General features: G+C 46.3%; 1 protein-coding gene across 2 annotated transcripts; it reads left to right on the forward strand.

The window, feature by feature from the left end:
* Positions 1 to 1017: 1017 nt before the first annotated feature.
* Positions 1018 to 17421, forward strand: LOC132832418 (olfactomedin-like protein 2A). Of its 2 annotated transcripts, none has more exons than XM_060850389.1 (7): positions 1018 to 1570; positions 5603 to 5812; positions 8235 to 8342; positions 8903 to 9085; positions 11153 to 11354; positions 12938 to 13123; positions 15330 to 17421. In XM_060850389.1, exons 1-7 carry the CDS (start codon positions 1508 to 1510, stop codon positions 15935 to 15937), a joined length of 1560 nt encoding a protein of 519 aa, XP_060706372.1. In that variant the 5' UTR covers positions 1018 to 1507; the 3' UTR covers positions 15938 to 17421. The 2 variants fall into 2 exon arrangements, with proteins under 2 accessions (XP_060706372.1, XP_060706371.1); XM_060850388.1 differs by having other exon boundaries at positions 1019 to 1570; positions 5603 to 5836.
* Positions 17422 to 22779: the final 5358 nt, after the last annotated feature.

Raw genomic sequence — 22779 nt, forward strand, 5'->3', positions numbered from 1 at the left:
CAGGACATGTTGTGGCTGTACACGACATTGGTTAGGCCACTGTTGGAATATTGCATGCAATTCTGGTCTCCCTCCTATTGGAATGTTGTTGTGAAACTTGAAAGGGTTCAGAAAATATTTGCAAGGATGTTGCCAATGTTGGAGGCTTTGAGCTGTGGGGAGAGTTTGAATAGGCTGGGGCTGTTTTCCCTGGAGCGTCGGAGGCTGAGGGGTGACCTTATAGAGGTTTATAAAATCATGAGGGGATGGATAGGATAAATAGATAAGTTTTTTTTAACCTGGCGTGGGGGAGTCCAGAACGGAAGGTCATAGGTTTCCGGTGAGAGGAGAAGGATATAAAAGAGACCTAAGGGGCAACTTTTTCATGCAGAGGGCGGTATGTGTATGGAATGAGCTGCCAGAGGAAGTGGTGGAGGCTGGTACAATTGCTACATTTAAGAGGCATCTGGATGGGTATCTGATTAGAAAGGGTTCAGATGGATATGGGCCGGGTGCTGGCAGGTGGGACTAGATTGGGTTTGGATATCTAGACAAAAGTGAGGACTGCAGATACTGGAACCTAGAGTTTAGATTAGAGTGGTGTTGGAAAAGCACAGCAAGTCAGGCAGCATCGGAGGACAATGAATGTCAACGTTTCGTTTTGCCCGAAACGCCGATTTTCCTGCCCCTCCGAAGCTGCCTGACGTGGGTTTGGATATCTGGTCGGCTTGGACGAGTTGGACCGAAGGGTCTGTTTCCGTCCTGTACATCTCCATGACTCTCAATGCAAAAGGTATTGTTGGATTCAAATTTGACACTGCGGAAGATCCTAATCAGCTTGGTTCAGGGCGCGTGTGTAAAATAAGTAACGAGTGACCGCTGGATCGGTGCAGGCTGAGTGATTTCGAGCGGTCAGCTTTCCCCTCCGGGTGGATTGCGGGAGAGGCTCCTTCCTGCTCGCTGGCCTGTAGGTGGTGTTGTTGGCCGGCCGTGGAGAGAAGTCCTGGTATGCAACGGGTTAACCAGCAGTTCCTCACTCCGGTCTGTGAAAGAACACGACAGATGCGTGCAGAGAGGCAGAACGAGGTGTGTGTGCGTGCGAGACAGAGAGAGAGGACGGCTGAGAAAGTGAAAGCAAACTAAATTACAACCGTCTGATACTGAAGGGTAGAGCTGTGAAGCCCGCCCCCAAAAACCACTCACGCCCCCCCTCCTGAGGGACAGAGCGCGGTCTGAGTCCAGGAAACTGGGGACACTCGCCGGCGGCTGTCGCCATCTGACCTGACAGGGGGGATACAATGGAGCTCTAGCACCAGACAGCAGCTGTACCCTTGGACGCTGTGTGCCACCTCTGCTGGTCCTCTGCAACCACCAGCAGCCCCCCCCCCCCCCCCCATTCTAACCTGGCCCAAGGATGGGGACACAGAGTGGCATCCCAGCTTAACCCCGGTACAATGCCAGCTCCTGCTGTTGGCGGGTTTCTGCTGCCCTGGGGAACCAGGCTGTGAGCGCAGGAGTCGGTGACAAGATGACGGCTGGACTGATGGTTTTCACACTGCTCCTAAACCCCGTCCTGACCACCCCATCTCAGGTAAGTTCGAGCGTTTCACTGCTACGTTGCCGGAAGTCGGTTGGGCAGAGGGATGTGCTGGGTCGGTCGGGGTATCGAGAGCTTTTTGTCGTTCCCTGGAATGTGGGAAAGGCTGGAAACTTACTGCCAATCGCCCAAATCTTTGGGATGGTGTATCGGTGGAAGTGAGCAGGTAGCCGGGCTGTGGTGGGTCTGGAGTCTCTCAGGGTTAAATGTCAGCACTGCCCTCTCCAGAGGAGCCTTTGTGAACCAGTTTGTGCTCACCGTGGCCATTTCGAGGTCTGTCAGGCTTGGTTCGGTGAGTTAATCTGTCTCCTTCGAGCCGGGAGGTTGAGAGTTCGGGTCTTGCTCTAGCACACAGTGCCGCGATTGCCGACTGTGGGATTTTACTATGCAGGACTGGCTGCTGCTGTTCCTACATTACAAACGTGTCAGAACTTCGAGGATGCTCTTTTGGCTTAGAATAAGGAGGTTAATGGAAGTGGGGGGTAGACGTCGGGAGCTAGGCCAAGGCATTACAGTTAGAGCAAGGCGATTCTGCACTCTGATTGAAGTCATTTAGAGTCGAAATGTGAGCTTGTTTATTTCTCCATGGATGCCGCTTGATCTCCAGTTTTCAGTCATCCCGGGCAGTTGTCTGGAAATATCTTCACACAAAAGAGAGCGGAGATCTGGATCTCTCTCCCACCAAGAGCTGTCAGAATTGCAATGATAGCAGAGGGGGCAAGGTTGATGTCGACAATGAATGGGCGAGTAACAGGACTGGGGATGGGGGGCAAACTAAAATTCCAAATCTGGGATCAGTACAACTTTGTTGGGTAAGGTTACTAAATAATATGGAACAAAGCTGTAAGGACGGGCTTAAAATTTGGTTCAGCCATCATTTAATCAAAGGACAGAACAGGTTCAAGAGACTGAATGGTCGTCTCCTGTTTTCAATGCTGCATGTTCCTCTTTTCTGGAATGTGCTGTAAATTCAAACCCACTGGTGAAATCAGTGCCATTAGGAAAGACTGCAGCACCAGTCTTGTTGAAACAGTCACCAGCCTCGTGGGTCAGGGGGACATTGGGGTCTTGTTTTGGGACTGACTTTAGTTCGGTAAGTGGGCGCAGAGAGATTGGGTTCGAGTCAGTTTTCTCTGGTGTTTGCCTGCGTGCATTGTGGGGCTGTGGGAGAATGATGACTGAGACACGAGGTTCAGTGTACGCTGGGGTAATGACAGCGATTGACTGCAATCCAAAACTCTCTCTCGTCTCTGAGTCAGATGGTTGTGAGTTCAAGTCCCACTGCAGAAACTTTCAACACTGTACTGTCAGCGGTGTTATCATTCAGATGAGATGCTAAACTGAGGTCTGTGCTGGGTAAATATAAGTAATCCCACTCTTCAGGAGATTCTGAGATCAGGAAAAGTGTAGAATAGAAACAAATTATTTATTGCTATATATTGGAAACTGAATACCAATATTTTACAGTAAAATGGTTATCCCTCAATAGCGGCCTCCAGATTTCAGCTGGTCTGCGAAATCTTGCGGATAATGTGTCTTTTAATAGATTATTTTTTAAATCTGCAATCCATTCCTGAATGTGAATATGATTCTTGAATGAAAAATTGCTGCCATTCTCGCTAAACCTAGCATTTCCACACATCAGTGGACAGATGGTGTTTCCACTTGTGGGGGAAGCCAATATTCTGGATCCCAATATACTGGCAGAGGGCAGCATGGTGGTCATGTAACTGGACACAAATCCAGACACCTCTATTAATCAGCTAATAATGGGTTCAAATTCCACCAACTGAGATGATAATAAAAATAATAATAATAATGAAACTTGAAATTCAAAGCTCAGTTCCATGATAGTGACCATGACAACAATCGCAAATAGTTGTAAATACCTACTTGGGTACAAGTGACTTCACAGCAATGTGGTCAACTCTTAAGTGCCCATGTTATCAGAATTAGGGTTATTAGAATGAGGTTTATTGCCACATGTACTTAAGTTACAAAAGAACAGGAGTACAGTGAAAAGTGTACAATGTCACCAACACATGGCATCGTGTTCAGTACAAAGTACCTGGATACAAATTTTAACTCCAAAGATAGAGAAATAAAGAAAAAAAATTTCCATGACATTCCAAAGGTAAGTTAGGGAAATATGAAATAAAGCAGAAGCTAAAACAAGACACTCTCTCTATAAGGGCTTCCACGAGGTCTGACCAAGCTCCAATGGTTTCCAACCAGCAGCCACTTCAATCTGGGTTCGTAGCCTCTGCCCCCATACCATTCCAGACCCACTGGCTGCCATCCCTGCTTTGCTCTGGACTGCTGGCCATCCCCAGTCTACTCTCGGCCACTGACCATCACCCCCCCCCCCCCTCCCCCCCTCTCCTAGCCTCTGGCTGTCCCTGATTCACTCCAGTCCCATTGGCCACCTTCCCTGCTTCACTTCAGGTCACTGGCAGAAGAAGAAAAGGACAAAATGGAAAAACAACGTGAGAGAGGGGAAAAAAAGAAAAGAGGAAAAAAAACAAAAACAAACAGAGCTGTCCTCCTCTGCCACTCAGGTCAAGGTCCAGTAGGAATGGGCAATAAATGCTGGCCTTTTGAGTTATAGTAACATGACCTAATGTTAAAAAAAAGGATGGGCCTAATGGAATCCAGTAGAGAATTCAGGAGAAATGTCTTTACCCAGAGAGTAGCAAGAATGTGGAACTCATGACCACACATAATAGTTTGAGGTGAAAAGTAGGGATATGTTTAAAAGGAAGGTGGATAAAAACATGAGAGAGAGGGGGACATTGGAACAGGAAGAGGCCATTGAACCTTTCAAACCTGCTGCACTATTAAATTTGAACATAGCTGATCCGTGAGTTAACTTGACATATCCACTTTTGCCTCCTCCTTAGTAACTTTGGAACCATTCAAACCAGCGCCAGTCTCAGATTTAGCATTAACAATTGATTGAGCATCAATCGCCATTTATGGAAGAGAGTTCCACACTTCTACAACTATTGTGATGAAAGATGTGTGGTTGAATATTTATCATTTTTGTTTTTGTATTGAAGAATTTGGATTTCAAACTGGTGGCATAGGAGCTTTGGTTTATTTTGTAAAGGGGGTTTAAACATTCATGAACCATTACTTAAAACCAATACATGTCAGATAGAAGGTTACTGCAAAGATCCCTGGAATGTTCATACAATAATGTACTCATAATATGGAGCTTTATTGCAGTGAAAGGAATATTAAGCCTTAAGCTTTAGAAGAATCTATAATGACAAAGATTCTTTTTCAAACTTACTTCAAAAGCTACATTATTTCAATTTGAGAGAGACATAAATTCGTTTTTATTCATTCATGGAATGTGGATGTTGCTGGCTGGGTGATCCTTTCTTACCCATCTCTAGATGCCCCTGAGAAGGTGAGTTGCCTTCTTGAACTGCTGCAATTTGATGCAAGTTGATCCATAGTGCCATTAGGGAGGAAATTTCAGAATTTGACCCCACTACTCTGAAGGAATGGCAACATAATTTCAAGTCAAGATGGTGAGTGTCTTGGAGAGGAGCTTGCAGATTGTGGTGCTCCCATTATCTGCTGCTCTTATCCTTCTAAATGGTAATGGTCATGGGTTTGGAAGTCAGATGCAAGTGTTCTCTCATTTGAAAGAGATTGTTCAGAGTCATTAAGGGAATAACTTATGTTAAGGTATAGATTTTAGTCTGGGAAAACTTCCAGACCAGGAATGTTTGGTTAGGAACTAATATTGATTATTTAAAGCGAAAAACTCTAACTTTTCAGATGTATGGAAAATAATTAACAGTCGACAGAATAGGAATTAGAAAGAAGCATTTAAGTCAAACATACAAAATTGTCCATCTGTTAATGGTCAAAACTTTAAGGAATGGAAGGATATGTTGATGAGTGACAGGAGGCTGCTGTGAAGATAGATATTGGCTTGCATCAGTTGGGCCAAATGGCCTATTTCTGTGTTTCAAATTCTGTGAAATTATATGTGTTTATTAAATCTATCAGAACAAAGCTGTCTCAAGGAGGATAGAAGAAACTGACTGTAACTGCGCCTTCAAAATGCCCACTCCAATGGAGACAAGGTGGACAGGTGGCAAGACCTGGGCCGGGGGCTTTCACCTACAGGAGATGGCAAGCTCTGGGTCAAAGTGCAAGTGTTACTGTGGGGTCGACCCATGTGAATACAAGAATGAGCGTGGAGCAGCAAAGGCGAAGGTAGAAGTCTCAGATTTGACAACAGTAAGTTTAAACCTTGGCCAGCACAGCCTTTGGTTCTATCTTCTGATGCCAGCTGCTGTGGTTAAAACTGAGAGAGCGTGAGAGAGAGGCAGCAATAACCAGTTGTGTCCAAAGCTCAGAGAAAGGCTGAGGCTTGTTTGCCGTAAGGCCAACTGGGACTGATAAGAAAATAACAGGTCAAACACTTTATAAAGAGAAAAGATGTAAACAAATCTACAATATTTGTAAAATGCAGTGAACATGACAGAGGGAAAAATAAGGAAAACCATATTGGGAAGGAGAACAGGAATATTGCAAGAACAAAGTGAAGGTTAACTGTAGAGGAGGGAAGTTGTGGTTAGTGTTGTCTCTATTCTTCCCTCATTGCTTCTATCCTTGGCCCTCTATCCTTCATTCCCCTTATCCTTCATTCCCCTCATGTTTCCTTCTCCACCTTCAGATTTTTTTGCATATTTACAAAATGTCATCACTGTATGTAAGCATCTTTGGTTAGTCAAATATCTGTTTTCCATCTCTAAGTATCATCAAAAAGGTAATGATGAGTTTTCTTCTTGAATGACTGCTGACCTTAAAGTGTGGGTAGACTCAGAATGGCAATATATTTCCAAGAATGGGTGATGTATCGCTTGGAGAGGAACTGGCAGCTGGTGTTCCCATGTATCTGCTGCCATCATTCTTGTGTTTGGAACTTGGTGTTGAATGAGTCTTGCTGATTGGCTACAGTGCATCTGGTAAATGGCACACACAAGTGCCACTGAGAATCAGTGGTGGAGGGACCTAATGTTGAACTGGTAGGTGATACGCCAATCAAACAGTCTGCATTGTCCCGGATGGTGTCAAACATCTTGTGTTAATAGATGTTTCCTTGGGTGGAGCAATCATTTAGGCTGAGGAGTGGCAGATTTAAAACAGATGAGGAAGAATTACTTCTCTCAGAGGTCATTTAAGGTATGGAATTCACTACCCTAGAATGCATTGGATGCCAAGACACTGAATAAATTTAAGTAGGAGATAGACAGATTTTTCATTATTAATGGGTTAAAGGGCTATGGGAGCTTTCAGAAAAGTGAAATTGAACTAAGATGAGATCTTCCATTATCATATTGAATGGTGGAATGGGCTTGATGGGCTGAATGGCCAATTCCCAATCCCAGTTCTTATGTATATTCACAATCAACGTAATCAAAGAGCCCTAGGCAAAAGTGAGGACTGCAGATGCTGGAAACCAGAGTTTAGATCAGAGTGGTGCTGGAAAAACACAGCAGGCAGCATCCAAGGAGCAGGAAAATCAACATTTCAGGCAAAAGCCCTTCATCAGGATTACAACATAATCAAAGAGCCCTCTCACTCTGGTTATATTCTTTCCCGCTCTCTTCTGTTGGACAGAAGATATACAAATTTGCAGACACATATGAATAGATTAAAGAACAGCTTTTTCCCAGCTGTTATCACACATTTGAATGGACTTCTCAAATGTTAATGGTTTTCTCTCCCCCTCTGCACCTTCTCTGTGGCTGTAATTCTGTATTCTGCACTCTGTTCTGCTACCTTGGTGCACTTTGTATTGTAAGATTTACCTGTATACCGTGTAAAACAACACTTTTCACTGTATCTTCTTACATGTGACAGCAATAAGTCAATCAATCAAATCAATCAATTAATTAATTACGGTTCTTGAGTGTTGTTGGACCTGAAGTCATCCATCACACTGCCCACTTGTGGCTTGTATATGGTTGACATGCTTTGGGGAATCAGGAGATGAATTACACTTTTCATGATTTCTAGACTCTGAGCTTCTTAGATTAGATTAGATTACTTACAGTGTGGAAACAGGCCCTTTGGCCCAACAAGTCCACACTGACCCGCCGAAGCGCAACCCACCAATACCCCTTACCTAACACTACGGGCAATTTAGCATGGCCAATTCACCTGACCCGCACATCTTTGTGACTGTGGGAGGAAACCGGAGCACCCGGAGGAAACCCACGCGGACACGGGGAGAACGTGCAAACTCCACACAGTCAGTCGCCTGAGGCGGGAATTGAACCCAGGTCCCTGGCGCTGTGAGGCAGCAGTGCTAACCACTGTGCCACTGAGCCGCCCCGTGTTCTCCAAGCCAGTGTATTTCTATGTTTGGTCCAATTCAGGATCTGATCAATGTTCACCTCCAGCATATTGACAGTGATGGATTCAGTGATAATAATACCATTGAATGTTAAGGGGAGATGGTTCTCATTCCCACTTTTTGAGAGATGATCATTGCCTGGCAATGGTGCGAATTTTACTTCCTTACCCATCTCCCACAGCAAAATTGTTCTCATTGGAGAGCATGACCTTTAACCCATTATAGTGAGTGCAGGCCTGGGGGTGCATGATCTTCATGTCTTGTTTGTTACAGATCCAGTCACTGGCTATTGACCTCCAGGAGATCTTTGACAATGAGGAGACCAAGAGACTAAACTCGTACTCGGCCAAACTCAACAGCCAACTGAGGAAACTGGAGAAGGTACAGGACAGTCATCCTTAGAGAAGGTGATAGTGATTAGCCTTTTTGAACCACTGCAGGCCCTTGTGCTGAGGTTCACCCACCCTGCTGTTAGGTTGGGAGCTCCATGGTTTTGGCCCAGTGACATTGATGAGAAACTGGGCTTGGGTTACTTGATCAGCTACTTCAAAAGCTGGTAAAGATTAAAACCACATTCTGGCTTTGGGCTGAAATAACATGTGTGTGTATATATATATATATATATATATATAAATAAAACAAATAAGGTCTGCAGGTTTCCTTCCCTCAGAGAATAAGTTGAGGTGGGATGAGATCAGCCATGATCATATTGAATGGTGGAACAGGATTGAGGGACTGAATAACCTACTCCTGCTCTGAGATCTTCTGCCTGTTTCTGGGCTGTAACTTTCTATGTATCAATGTGATAGTTTGGGTGGGGTTCTTACAAGAACAAAACTGACAACTTTTTTTATCTGGGTCTAATATTCTCCAAGATTTTGTGCTGTTTATTAAATGGAAACGGATGTTTTGCACTCATGTCAGCATTTGTTTGCAACCAGAGGCTGGAACGTAATGTTCCCAGTGTCAACGCCCTACTGAGAGAGACTTTTGAGACGATTGTTCAGCATCGTTCCATCTACCAGAACTTCTCCACCGCCATGAGAGATGTGAGGAAGGAGATTAGCAAACTCAACTTCCTACTGCGGAAGCAGCAGCCTCTCCCACTCGATAAAGGCACAAAGGTACCAGGAGTCACTGAACTGAGGTCAAAGATCAACCTTCTTCTGGGTGGGGAGATCATTGCAGGACTGGTGGGGAACACTTGTTCCCTCTCATCTGTCACACAACAAACTTTACATCATGGAATCACACTGTGCAGCTCTGAGACTCTGTCTCTGCAGCTTGTGATGACAATGCACTCCATCCCTGATTTTCTAATGGAGTTGCTGTTGTCAGCTTTCTTGAATCACTGCAGTGCTTGGGGTTAGGGACACCCAGACAGTGCTGTTATGGAGGGGCGTTGACCCAGGGACAGTGAAAGAACAGCGATATTGTTTCCAAGTCAGGAAGGTGCGTGGCCTGGAAGAGATTTTTCAGACAAAGCAAAGCTGTTTGTCAGTTGTACAAGGTTTGCTGTCCCATTGCAGTACCATGGACATGGGCTACTGCATGTGGAGTTTGCACGTTCTCTTTGTGTCTGAGTTAGTTTCCTCCTGGTGCACCGGTTTCATACCACAGTCCAAAAATATTCAGGTTACATAGATTGAACATGCTAAATTGCCCCATTAGTGTCTAGGGATGTACAGCTCAGGTGGTTTTGCTATGTTAAATTGCCCCGCAGTGTCCAGGGATGTGCAAGCTAAGTAGGTTATCCAGGGGAATGTGGGATTATGGGAATAGGTTTAGGGAGGATAGGTCTGCATGGGATGCCCTTCAGAGAGTCAGCGCAGACTCAATGGGCCAAATGGCCTCTTTCTGCACTGTTGAGATTGTTTAATCTAGGTGACAGAGAATAAGATTTTAGGTAGGAGATGGAGGGGCAGCATATTTACACAGTGACTGCTGATTACCTTAAATTCACTGTCTACTGTCACAAAGCTAGTCCATGTTTTTCTAAAAGCTGTTCCTTGGTGCAAGGATACTCTATCCTTGATGTTTTTCAGCGGGGTAATAAACCAGGCCGGGCTCCGATCAGACTGGTTTGGTACAGAGATGAAAAGGATTTTGTTTATATGTAAACTGATGAGACTTCAGGCCAACATGGTCATGTTTTAGAAGTGACTTGTAGAATGAAAGGGGAGTGGTCAGCTCTCTAGCTGAGCAGTTTAGTTCAGTCCAGAACTGGTTGAGAGTTCACAGTGATCAGAAATTCTCTCTTCTGTCCTTCTAACTTAAACCTGCCAGCATCTGATCCTTTTTGTACTGTTTGAATTCAGGTTTGCTTATTGGGGTTGTTGAGTATATTCAGACAGCATACTTAACACCAGTTTGGATAGACTGAGTTCTGCAGGCGTTCTTCATTCTGTTCTTTGTGTTTCATCATGTAATTTTGTGAATAATTTTTTTTGTCTGTTTTAAACCTGGTAGTCAACCTCGCTAACTTAATCCAGATAATTTTCACTGTACACTTACTGAAACAAATTGCAAAGTTATGGTCTGGACTGCCTGCTTAAAAATGTTTTGAATGGTCTGGCCCAGTCCATAACACTATGAAGGTCGTCAAACTGGAAGTAACAAATAGCTTGAAGGTGAAGGTGGATGGGTATTTGAAAGAAATAAGCTCACAGGGCTAAAGTGAATGGAAGTGATGGGTTTACTCTTCAGAGACCTGGCAAGGACCTGATGGCCTCTTTTTATGTAGTTATGACTCTAAAGGGTTTCCTCCATCCGTACAGTGCCCTTGTTCATCTTCATGGTGGATGTGGCAGATTAGAAGATGCTTTAGGGAGCCTTGATGGGTTTGTCAGTGTGCATCTTGCATATAGCACACACTGCTGCCACTGTGCATCACTGGCAGGGAAAGTAAACATTGACAGTGTCATGTGATGCTGACCAAGTGGGACATCAAACATCTTAAGGGAAAAATCATCACTCCCATTGGCACCACGATATTTTTAATAAGTGAAAGTTAATAAAATTGCCTGGAACGTTTTGAGAAATTTCCCCTCCGCGGGTGTCTCTGGAAGTGTTATGGTTCTGCAGACCATGGGAATGGTCTGCACTATCAAAGCCCTCTTGATTCTGAATACCTCTGGTAAATCACTCACTAAGTATCTCTGCTTTAAGGCCTAACTGTTGTTTTGTTACAGAATGTGGTCAGGCTGACCCCAAGCAAGTCATTGCCCATGAATAGGAGCATGTCAAAGGTCGGCAGCATAAATCACCAACTCAGACCTCAGAGCCCTGCTAGCACAAAGCCCAGGACCAGACTGCACATACCCACTTCTCAGCCTTCAGTACCTCCTCCTGAGACGGCAAACGGACAAACTTCAGACGAGTACAGAAACATGAGTAAGTTCAGGACTGATGCTTTCAGAATATCCCAGAAAGTTCAGCATACTTCCAAACATAGAGCAGTTATGCTTTTGATGTAGTGTGCACAATTCTGGTCACCCTGCCATAGAAGGATGATATTAAATGGGAAAGGGTTCAAAAAAGATTTACAAGGATGTTGTTATGACTGGGGGGTTTGAGTTATAGGGACAGGTTAAAATTAAAGTAAAATTATGAGGGGCATAGATAAGCTGGATAGCAGGTGTCTTTTCCCTAGGGGAGGGGAGTTCAAAACAAAGAGGGCATAATTTTCAGGCAAGAGCAGAAAGATTCAAAAGAGACCTGAGGAGCAACGTTTTCACACAGAGGGTGGTGAGTGGATGGAATGAACCACCAGTGAAGTGAGAGATGCCGGTACAGTTCCAATATTTAAAAGATGTTTGGGCAGGTTCGTGAATAGGAAGGGACATGGGCCAGAGGTAAATGGGATGCGTTTAGTTTGGGAAACTTGGTTGGCATGGATGAGATGGACTGAACGGTCTGTTTCCATGCTGTTTGACTCTGTGATCATTGTCCCCAGCAGAGTCTTTGGGAGGTGCCAATTGAGACGAGGCCTCAGTTCTGTTGGCCTTTGCTCCACCATCATCTCCCCACCGTCAGTCCGTTCCAAAGTTTGAAACTTCTGTGACTCTTGGTGAGAACTCTGCGAGTAGGGGAGGTGAGGGCAGGGCAGGGACAGTATTAGACCAGTAGGTTTTTCTGAAGCCAAAGTTTGGTGTTTTTGGCCACACCTAACCCTTGCTGCCTCAGAACTCATGACCCCAAAATCCTTTCTCATGACCCCCCACTGTGAGGATTACACAACCCCTGCTTTGGGAAACACTGGTGTAGGCACTGCCCAAGGTACCTAGTTATTGACCAATCACCTGTAGGCACTGCCTACTGTACCCAGTGAGTGACCAATCACATGGTGTAGGCATTGCCTACTGTACCCAAGGAGTGACCAATCACATGGTGTAGGCATTGCCTACTGTACCCAAGGAGTGACCAATCACATGGTGTAGGCACTGCCCACTGCACCCAATGAGTGACCAATCACATGGTCTAGGCATTGTACACAGAGGGAGCGTTTGCTTGGGCAGTCAGTGTTGCTTCAATCAAGGTCAGAGTGATTAACTGGTCTACATTCAAAGAGATCTGGTGTTGGTTCTTGCAGTGAGCTGGGTATAAGATATACAGCCATTTTTATACAGAGGTTACTGTCACGATACTGTGTTATAAATTGTGTTCACATGTCACATTTGGATGGAAAGCAGCACTTACCAGTGGCTATGTGATGGGCAGTTTATAATACCTTTCTAAGTACATCAGTTTGCAAGATGGTGATGCTTAGCAAGAGTGTAGTGTTTACAGCAGTTAAATATACACAACACCAGGTTAAAGTCCAACAGGTTTATTTGGCAGCACTAAGCTTTCGGAGCACTGCTCCTTCATCAGATGGTTGTGAACCCGTCATCTCGAAACCACGTCTGGTTTGTCTTAGCCGAGTTTCTTCTTCCTCAAAGTAAAGTTTACAATGTCTGCCTCTGTCTGGCTCCTAGTTCGGGAAGACAGCTGTGATGGAACTCCTGTGATGATCAGAGGCCCAAAGACACACAGCAGCTCTGGGCGTGGGGAAGGCGTCTGGATGAAGGACTCTGTGATCAATCAGGACCGGGTCTATGTGGCCAACTATTTCTTCGGCACCACCTTGATCGAGTTTCGTAACCTGGAGTATTTCAAACTGGGTAAGCTTTCCTAAATAACACAGTCTTTACAGGATGGGGAGATGGCCATTCAGACCATCAGCTCCGGCCTCTCCAATGCTCAATTTAGTTGACTCTTAAATACCCTCCAGCAGGCTACTCAGTTCAAGGGCAATTAGATTAGATTCCCTACAGTGCGGAATTAGGCCCTTCGGCCCAACCAGTCCACACCAACCCTCCGAAGAATAACTTATCCAGACCCATTTCCCTCTGACTAATGCATCTAGCACTATGGGCAATTTAGCATGGCCAATTCACATAACCTGCACATGTTTGGACTGTGGGAGGAACCCACGCAGACACAGGGCGAACATGCAAACACCACACAGACAGTTGCCCAAGGCTGGAACTGAATCTGGGACCCTGGTGCTGCGAGGCAGCAGTGCTAACCACTGACCCACCGTGCTGCCTTGTGAGTGAAAAACACACCATGAAAGAATAAAGAAATCATCACAATTGTTTCCGATGATGACTCCTGTCTTTAACAGTCGAAGCTGTCCTAAGGAGATTTATAATGTCTGCTGTGGTTTCAATAATGAGGTGGATTGCACGGACCAGCCTTGTGTTCCCTCGAGAACAGAAATGAATGTGATCAGTTTGAGTTAAGCAAGGATAAAGGGAATTCATTCAGCTGCACACCCCTGTGCCACTCCAAGTATCCCTTCAAAGATCGATCCAAACCCCTTACGTCAGCTACTGCTGAATATGCTGCTGCTGCACTTTCAGGCAGTGGGTTGCACAACAAGACAACTCTCAGTTTTTCAAGGACAACTCTCTCAGTAAAAGCAATATGAGCCTGCCTGAATAGGTGGCACAGTGGCCAGCACTGCTGTCTCGCAACAGCAGGGACCTAAGTTCGATTCCAGCCTCAGGTGACTCTGTGTGGAGTTTGCACATTCTCCCCATGTCTGTGTGGGTTTCCTCTGGGTACTTCAGTTTCTTTCCTCAGTCCATAGATGTGCAGGTTAGGTGAATTTGTCATGTTAAATTGCCCATAGTGTTTAGGTGCATTAGTCAGGGGTAAGTACAGGGTAGGGGAATGGATCTGGGTGGGTTTCTCTTTGGTGAGTTAGTGTGGGCAGTCAAAGGGCCTGTTTCCACACTATAGAGATTCTAAAAAATACTCTTGTCTGTGAGTATTTGAGTCTGTGAGGCTCGAATCTGTATTGAGCCTTGAACCCAAGAGACAAGAGTGTCCAAGTTTCCAGTGAAACTCCTGGTGAGTTCTTGCTGGAATGGGGCCCACAGCCTGGTGGTTAGTTTGATTGTTTGTCACAGTTAATATTGTGAGGCACAAGTCTGCCTTCAATATGCGGTTCACTCCAGTAATACTTAGCTTTGCATGCAACTGAAATACATTGGGACTCCAGCCAAGGTTATGGGCACATTGGGTTCAAACCGTTTAACTAGTCAGCATGAACATCTGTCTATCAGCAGTGAATGAGACATTCCAAAGGATGTCTTTGAAATGTTCCTTATTGCCTTCATTTCCCAGCACACCACCCTACGGGGATTCATGCCTGCTAACTCCGATTGGCTTTATAAGACCATAAGAAGTGGGCCATTCAGTCCATCGAATCTGCTCTGCCAGTCAATGAAATAATGACAATCCTCATGTATGTCTTTTTCCCATCACCCTTGATTCTCTTCTTGTTTAAAAATCTATTGCAGCCTTGAAGATATTTAATGACCCTGCCTCGACAACCCTATTTTGTAGACTGGGTGTTGAGCTGACCCTGAACACTTACCTCAACTATGATTGAATGGTGGAGCAGACTGGATGGGCAGAATGGCCTAATTTCTGCTCCTGTGTCTTATGGCACCCACATCCTGCCCCAGGGTAGGGGCTGGGTGTGGATGGGATGCTCTTTGGAGGGTCCGTGCAGGCTCAATGGGGAAACCCGCTGAGGTTTCTCTCTGCTTGTCCCAGGTCGATGTCTAAGTGGTCCCTTTTGTCATTACTCAACCAGGGGTGGGTTAGAATTGTCCCTCTGGCGTACTCGGGACCAACCCCGACATGACAGTGAGGCAAAGCACCACATTTTCTGGTCGCGGGGGAGCTGACAAACTGAAAATATTTACGAAGTTCAGAAGCGCTGTTACGGCGCTACACAAATGTGTAAATTGTTGCTGTTGTGTATGGAGACGCGCTGACCTCCAGTTGCCCCCCTCTTCGCTTCCTCCGCAGGCCGCTGGAGCAACACGTACAAGCTGCCGTCGAGCTGGATGGGGACTGGGCACGCCGTCTACAACGGCTCCTTCTACTACAACAAGGCGTACACGCGGAACCTGATCCGCTTTGACCTGCGGCTCCGGGCGGTGGCGAGCTGGACCGCGCTGGACGAGCTGGGCAGGGGCTCCGGCGGCGACGGCACCTTCCGCTGGAAGGGCTACTCCGAGGTGGACTTCACGGTGGACGAGGGCGGCCTCTGGGTGGCCTACTTCTCCAACGACTTCGGCTACCTGTCCGAAGAGGTGCTGGTGCTCAGCCGCCTGGACCCCGTCGACCTGACCGCCCGGAAAGAGACCACTTGGAGAACCCCGCTCCGGCGCGCCTCCTACCGCAACTACTTCCTGATCTGCGGCGTCCTGTACGCGATGGGACTGCGGGGCCAGACGGAGGGCACTGTCAGCTACGCCTTCGACACCCACACCGGCTCCGAGTCAAACCCAGGGCTGAGAATTCAAAGCAAATACTCTTACCTCACCCAGATAGACTACAACCCCAACGACAAGCTCCTGTACGCTTGGGATAATGGATTCCAAGTCACTTACGATGTGATGTTTACTTACTGACGCCAGCCCCCTCCCCCCCCAGTCCGAATCCCAATCGCAGTGTGGGCTGAGATCTTGCTCCAGAAATAGAGTTTTATGTTTTGTTTTGCACTGGACATGGGCTCTGACTACTCAGCTCAGAGCCAGTCCCTAGACTGAGGAGACCTTCTGAACCGCCTGTTTATTCATTTTTGTTCTAATGTTTAAAAACCAAACGGAAATAACTGCACAGAAGCCAGTATCTCGCCAGCAATTCACTCTTTATTTACATGTGCACAATAAGTGGGCTCTGACCCTCACAATAAGTGAGCCAGGCCCTGGACTGAGGAGACCTTCTGTTGTTTTTTCTGAGGAAACTGCTGTTTATCTTTTTCAGTATTCCGCCACGCTACCAGTGTGCATCAATAGTGCTTATTTCACCCACACAGTGTGTGCGATACCCTGTATATATGCAGTGACTCAGCAAAGACACCATTGTGTAAATAAATTTTATTCAATATTTTCATCACCATCACACATGCGGCCAGTGAACCAGCAACATGTAGTTTCATAATTCAGAAGCCGGCTAATCTAGCCTTTCCCATTGCTTTTATGTCCACCCCACACCCTCCTCTCCATCTCAACAACCAACATACTGATACGTTCAACCCATCTCTTCAGGGATGTTAAGACACACGCACGGCGATTGAGAAGTATTTCGGGCCAGGGCTGGAAAATGCAATTAGAATAGTCAGGTGTTTGTTTTTAAACTGGTGCACGTTCGACGGGCCGAACAGCTTTTTAGTTCCCATGCTCTGGACTTCAGAAGCAGGTGCTCCTTTATGAGTCTCCTGGCTCAGAGGTAGGGACATGATCACAGTGCCACAAGAGCCCCCACCCCTCCAACAAACATACTCCCTCCACTCTTCCTGTGCTACTTTGGATTTGCTGTAACTGTGTCGATACTGTCCACCTTAAGTCTCACAACATGGAAACAGACCTTTCAGTCCATCCAGACTACGTTCCCAAACTTAAATAGTCCCACCTGCCTGCACTTGGCCCTTATGCATCTCAATCTTTCCAATAGCTGGATAGGCCGTCCTGATCGCTGTCGTATTTGGGGGGCATGTTAGAGAAACAGGACGGGTTGTCTAAGAGGTGGCCGGAAAGGGCGGGAGGGGTGTCAGGGCGGACCAAGAGCCGGAAAGGCGGGAGGGGTGGGCTGCCTTAGAGTGACCGGAAGGTGGGAGGGACGGATGGCTTGTTGGTTTGCTGGGGCGGGTCTGTATTCTATGCACTGTTTTCTTGATCTAATTGGACTGTCTTGTAGGTATTTGTTACTGTTTTGTGATGTCTGAAAGTGGGATTTGAGATTTGTCCTCATTTCCCTGAAAACTGGTTAACCGTAGGGTTTGCTTTGCCGCTCCTCTTCCTTGTAAAATAGCTGTTTCGCTGTATACAGCAGGTAATGTTAATTGTTTTGTAAACTGTATTGTTTAATATAATAAAATAAATCCTTCCTATCATGTAATTACCCAAAGATTTTGTAATGTTGTAACCAAACCGTCCACCGCTTTCTCTAGAAGTTCATTTCACACATGAACCACTCAGTGTGAACAAGTTGCTGCTTAAGTTTTTAATTGTTTCTCCTTTCACTTTTTACATATGCCCCCTCCCTCCCTCCCTCCCTCCCAGAGAAATACCTTTGCCATTCACCTTATCTCAACCTCCTATGTTCCAGGGGAAAAAGTCTCAATCTTTCCAGACTATTTTTGCAACTCAAAACCTCCACTCCCAACAACACCATCTTCCGAACCCTCTCCACTTCCTGTAACTGGGCCTCGTGGTGCTCTCTGGCGGGTGAGATGTCAATGTGAGATCATTGGTTACTGTCTGCCGTGAGACGCCATTCTGAAGGAGAGATCCTCAGTGCCCTGGTCAGTACTTACTCCTCAGTCAATGTCACTGCAGGCGGATACACCGTTCAATTCTCTGATAGAAACGTAGGAACAAGAGGAGGCCATTCAGCTCCTCCAGCCTGTTCTGCAATTCGATGAGATCATGACCAATTTGCCCAACTCCGTATATCTGTCTGAGGGGGAAGATTTTAAAAAGGAGAAAGTAATAACTTGTAAAAGGGAACTTGAGAGGAAGAGGGGACATGAGACTCCGGGGAAAGGGGAGGGGTAAGTGGAACTCTGGGGAAAGTTTGGAGGGGGGGGGAGTGATAGCTCTGCTGTAGAAATGGCACCTATAGGAGGGGATGAATGACCTTTTCCAGCACTAGACTATTCACCCAATCGTCAGGAGAGAGCTTAGAAAGTGAACTGCTGCTGAGCTATTCAACTGTGGTAGGCCTCATTGACCAGGCAATGTAGATTGACCTACCCTGAAAAGCTGTGCGTTCTATTCTGTTTTGATGACCATTGGGAGGATAAGTTGGAATTTTAGCAGCGCTCCCCTCTGCCACCTTTCTCAAACGGTCAGAAGGCAGGCTGGGGTTGGCAGTAATAGCCTCCCTTAACCTGAGAGCAGTACCTGTGAACTTGACAAACCTCCATCGGGGTGGCTGGAATCAGCTCAGTAAGAAGTATAGATCGAAAGCCTGAACCGTATAAACCTGTTTGTTTCAATATTGTACTAAACCAGCATGGTCGTAGTTTCATTGAAGTTGACAGCTCAGCGCTGTGCGGATCCAGCAAGTTGAGGGACAGCACGATCACGCTGCTCCGGCCCAGTGTATAGCCCGCATACCAGTGTCCAGGCTGACACTGCCATTGCAGTTCGGAGCGTGTACAGCCCTGTCTGAGGGACCGGAGAGATGTGGAACCGCGCCCTCACTGTTAAGAGAGTAGAGTTTTCGGTGCAGGACAGGCAGATTCTCCCCGATGTCCATGCCAATAGTTATCGCTCTACCCTGGGAGCTTGCTGTGCTTTCCGTTACAGCTGTGACCACACTTCAGAAGTGCTCTCTACATGACTGTTGAAATGTGGTGCGGCTCTGGTCAAGCTTGCGAAAGGCGCTATGTAAATGCATTTTTTTGTGTGTGTGTTTACCACAGAGCGCCAGCTCATTCTCTGATTTAAATTTTGCAGCGAAGCTTTGGAGGAGCAGGAAAATCGACTTTCGGGCAGGAGCCCTTCACCAGCATCCTCGGATTCTGCCTGACCTGCTGTGCTTTTCCAGCACCACTCTAATCTTGATTCCCACTTCAGATACAGCAGGGACATTTCAAGACCAATTATTTGCTGCAGTCGCGTGCATTTCTGTGGTCTGGGGAACACACCAATTCCGAACCAATTTGTGGCAACTTGTTTCCTCCACTGAGGTTTGAAGATCATTAGCAACTTCCTTCTAGTTGCTCCTTGGCAGCAGTTCTGGTACAAAAAAAAGCCTTAAATCCATGTGCCCACCACGAGAGGCGGAAATTATCCGTCGACATTTCCGCCATCTCCAAAAAGACCCCGCCACCAGGGATATATTTCCCTCCACACCCCTTTGCGCCTTCCGCAAAGACCGTTCCCTCTGTGACTACCTGGTTGGGTCCACCCCCCCTTCCAACCCACCCTCCCATCCTGGCACTTTCCCCTGCCACTGCAGGAATTGCAAAACCTGCGCCCACACCTCCTCCCTCACCTCTATCCAAGGCCCTAAAGGAGCCTTCCACATCCAAAGTTTTACCTGCACATCCATTAATACCATTTATTGTATCCATTGCTCCCGATGCGGTCTCCTCTACATTGGGGAGACTGGGCGCCTCCTAGCAGAATGCTTTAGGGAACATCTCTGGGACACCCATACCAATCAACCTCAAACCGTGGCCCAACATTTCAACTTCCCTCCCACTCTGCCGAGGACATGGAGGTCCTGGGCCTCTTCATTGCCACTCCCTCACCACCAGATGCCTGGAGGAAGCCTTATCTTCCGCCTCAGAACACTTCAACCCCAGGGCATCAATATTGACTTCAACAGTTTCCTCATTTCCCCTTCCCCCACCTCACCCTAGTTCCAAACTTCCGCTCAGGACTGTCCCCATGACTTGTCCGGACTTGTCCTGCCTGCCTAGTTCCTTTTCCACCTATCTACTCCACTCTCTCCTCCCTAACCTATCACCTTCATCTCCTCCCCCGCTCACCCATTGTACTCTATGCTACTTTCTCCCCATCCCTACCCTCCTCTAGCTTATCTCTCCACACTTCAGGCTCACTGCCTTTATTCCTGACGAAGGGCTTTTGCCCGAATCGTCGATTCCGTTGCACTTTGGATGCTGCCTGAACTGCTGTGCTCTTCCAGCACCACTAATCCAGAATCCTATACTCAATGCTCTGACCAATAAAAGAAAGCATACCAAACACCTTCTTCACTATCCAATCTACCTGCGACTCCAAATGTCTCACTTCCCAGGAGTTTACCATTAAGTGTGTAAGTCCTGCTCTGATTTGCCTTTCCAAAATACACTTTGCATTTATTTAAATTAAACTCCATCTGCCACTCCTCAGGCCATGTGATCAAGATCCCGTTGTAATCCGAGGTAACCTTCTCCACTGTCCACTACACCTCCAATTTTGGCGTCACCTACAAACTTACTAACTATACCTCTTATGCTCACATCCAAATCGTTTGCATAAGTGACGAAAAGCAGTGGACCCAGCACCTATCCTTGCGGCACATCACTGGTCACAGGCCTCCAGTCTGAAAAGCAACCCTCCATCATCACTCTCTGTCTTTGAGCCAGTTCTGTCTCCGAATGTCTAGTTCTCCCTAAGGAACATAAAACACTGCAACTTGTGGAAACTCTCCTCGGTTAAATATTGCACCATCCCTCGGACTGTCTCGGGAATCCCAAACAGCCTTCACTACAGTGGGAGGTGTAATATCGCTCACAGCGAGGCCAGTTACGGCCCTCAGCGCTTTCCGAAGAATGTAGCTAGCATGGCGAGAAAGTCGATATTTGAAGAGATGACAGAAACCGGCGTGGTACCCCTTGGGAGAGTGAAGATCATGGGGAGATTTCGTCACCGTTTTAATAGAGGGGGAAAAGATTTCCATTGGTTCATTGGTCACCATCAGAGGACAGGGACTTAAGGAGATTGGCAGAAAGTGGAAGGTGGGGGAGTAGGGGATCTTCATCAAAAGCAAATTTTTGTGATCTAGGGATGCACTTGGTGGGACCTAGATTTACGGGAACCAACCCAATCGACAACTAAAAATTTTTTTGTGGGGTGCGGTGAAAGAATGGATAAGTTCCTCCCAAGATTTGACAGAAGGGCGATGGGCCGAAAGGCATCCGGCTGTACCGTATCGTTCTGTTTTTTCAAACACGCCCCAATTGGATGGAACGGACCCAGTTTCAACCTGAGAACATTGCTCGTCATCTCGTCTCAGATAGCACTCGGAATGCAGCCAAAGCCCCTAAACCTGAGCGTCTCCCACCCAACCCCTTTCATGGCGGCCACGCTGCACAGTGTGAGGAAGACTGGACTCTCAATACCAAAGCCGTGACTTTGCTGTTCCCCACAACAAAAGGATGCTTGCTGGTGGAAGCAAAATAGGAACAGAAATATCTTCTTGGCAGAACATCAGACACCCCGAGCGCTCCAAAGTCATCCTGACTACACACGCCCCACTTTCTCGGAACCGATAAGCAGACGGAGGTCATACGTTCACACGCTCCCTAACATGGCACTGAGTTTACGCTGTCTTAGTACATCACAGAAAACACATCAGTGTGCGAATCTGATAAATACCGTCGTCTCATTAAATCTGGGTTTAATCCCGTCAGCTGTACGACTGGAATGTTTTAATCGCTCTGTAACTACTTTATTTCTTGTACATTCCATACGCGCACATGATTTGGAGCCGCTATGGGACTGGGGTGTAAAGTTACAGATCACAACACCAGGTTATGGTCCAACAGGTTTATTTGGAAGCACTAGCTTTTTGAGTGCTGCTCATTCAGCAGCGCTGCTCAAGCTAATGCTTCCAAATAAAGCTGTTAGATTATAACCTGGCGATGTGCGATTTTAACTTCAAACACAGGCACAGTGACATAACTTCACTTGCATGATTTTACATAAAGGCTCTTACACACGTACAATGGTACTAACTGACCCTTCAACAGTGCGACAGACCCTTACATAGACCCCCAGCCACATAATGGTAAATCTTCACACATAGGGACATTGACATACCCTTACTGTGCGACAACACAGACCCTACCACAGTGCTACATGGACAGACCTCAAAAGACATTGACAAACACTAACACACACACACACACACACATACACACACAGAGTCAAATCACAGAGCATACCAATCTGTGACCTCTGAGATTAAGAGACTTGTTTCGCTAACACCTTTATTAAAAATGCCAAAATTTTACATCATGTTTCAGAAATTAAAAAAAATGTTATTTACACAAGAAAAATCTAATACACCAGACATTTGCATAGTTGACAGGATCAGACAAATTCTTACATACACTCTTGGTATCACCGGACCATTTAATTCTCACCGCTTGTCTCTGCCTCTTGCATACATGGGCTACTGTCGGAACAAGGCTGCTAATGTACATGCTTTGAAGATCCTTTCTCCCAGCTCTCCTGAATAGTTCACACTGCTGCCTAGCACAGTGAGTACCAATATTAAGAACGCTGATACAACTCACTTTAGCAATCTCATATTGAGCGGTCTGACAGCATTATTATACGGACCCTTACCCTTACCAGAACAAGGCACCGCCCCCCCCCCAACAAAAAAGTCTCGTCAAATGGATTGAAGTCATCTCAGCAAATCCAGCACAAACTCCTGTGCCCATTCTCAATGAGGTATGCTTATTTCTTAAAGGAAAAGTGCAACATATGCAAAAGGACATTTTTAT

Source organism: Hemiscyllium ocellatum, chromosome 35 (genome assembly GCF_020745735.1).
Source record: "Hemiscyllium ocellatum isolate sHemOce1 chromosome 35, sHemOce1.pat.X.cur, whole genome shotgun sequence".
NCBI lineage: Eukaryota > Metazoa > Chordata > Chondrichthyes > Orectolobiformes > Hemiscylliidae > Hemiscyllium > Hemiscyllium ocellatum.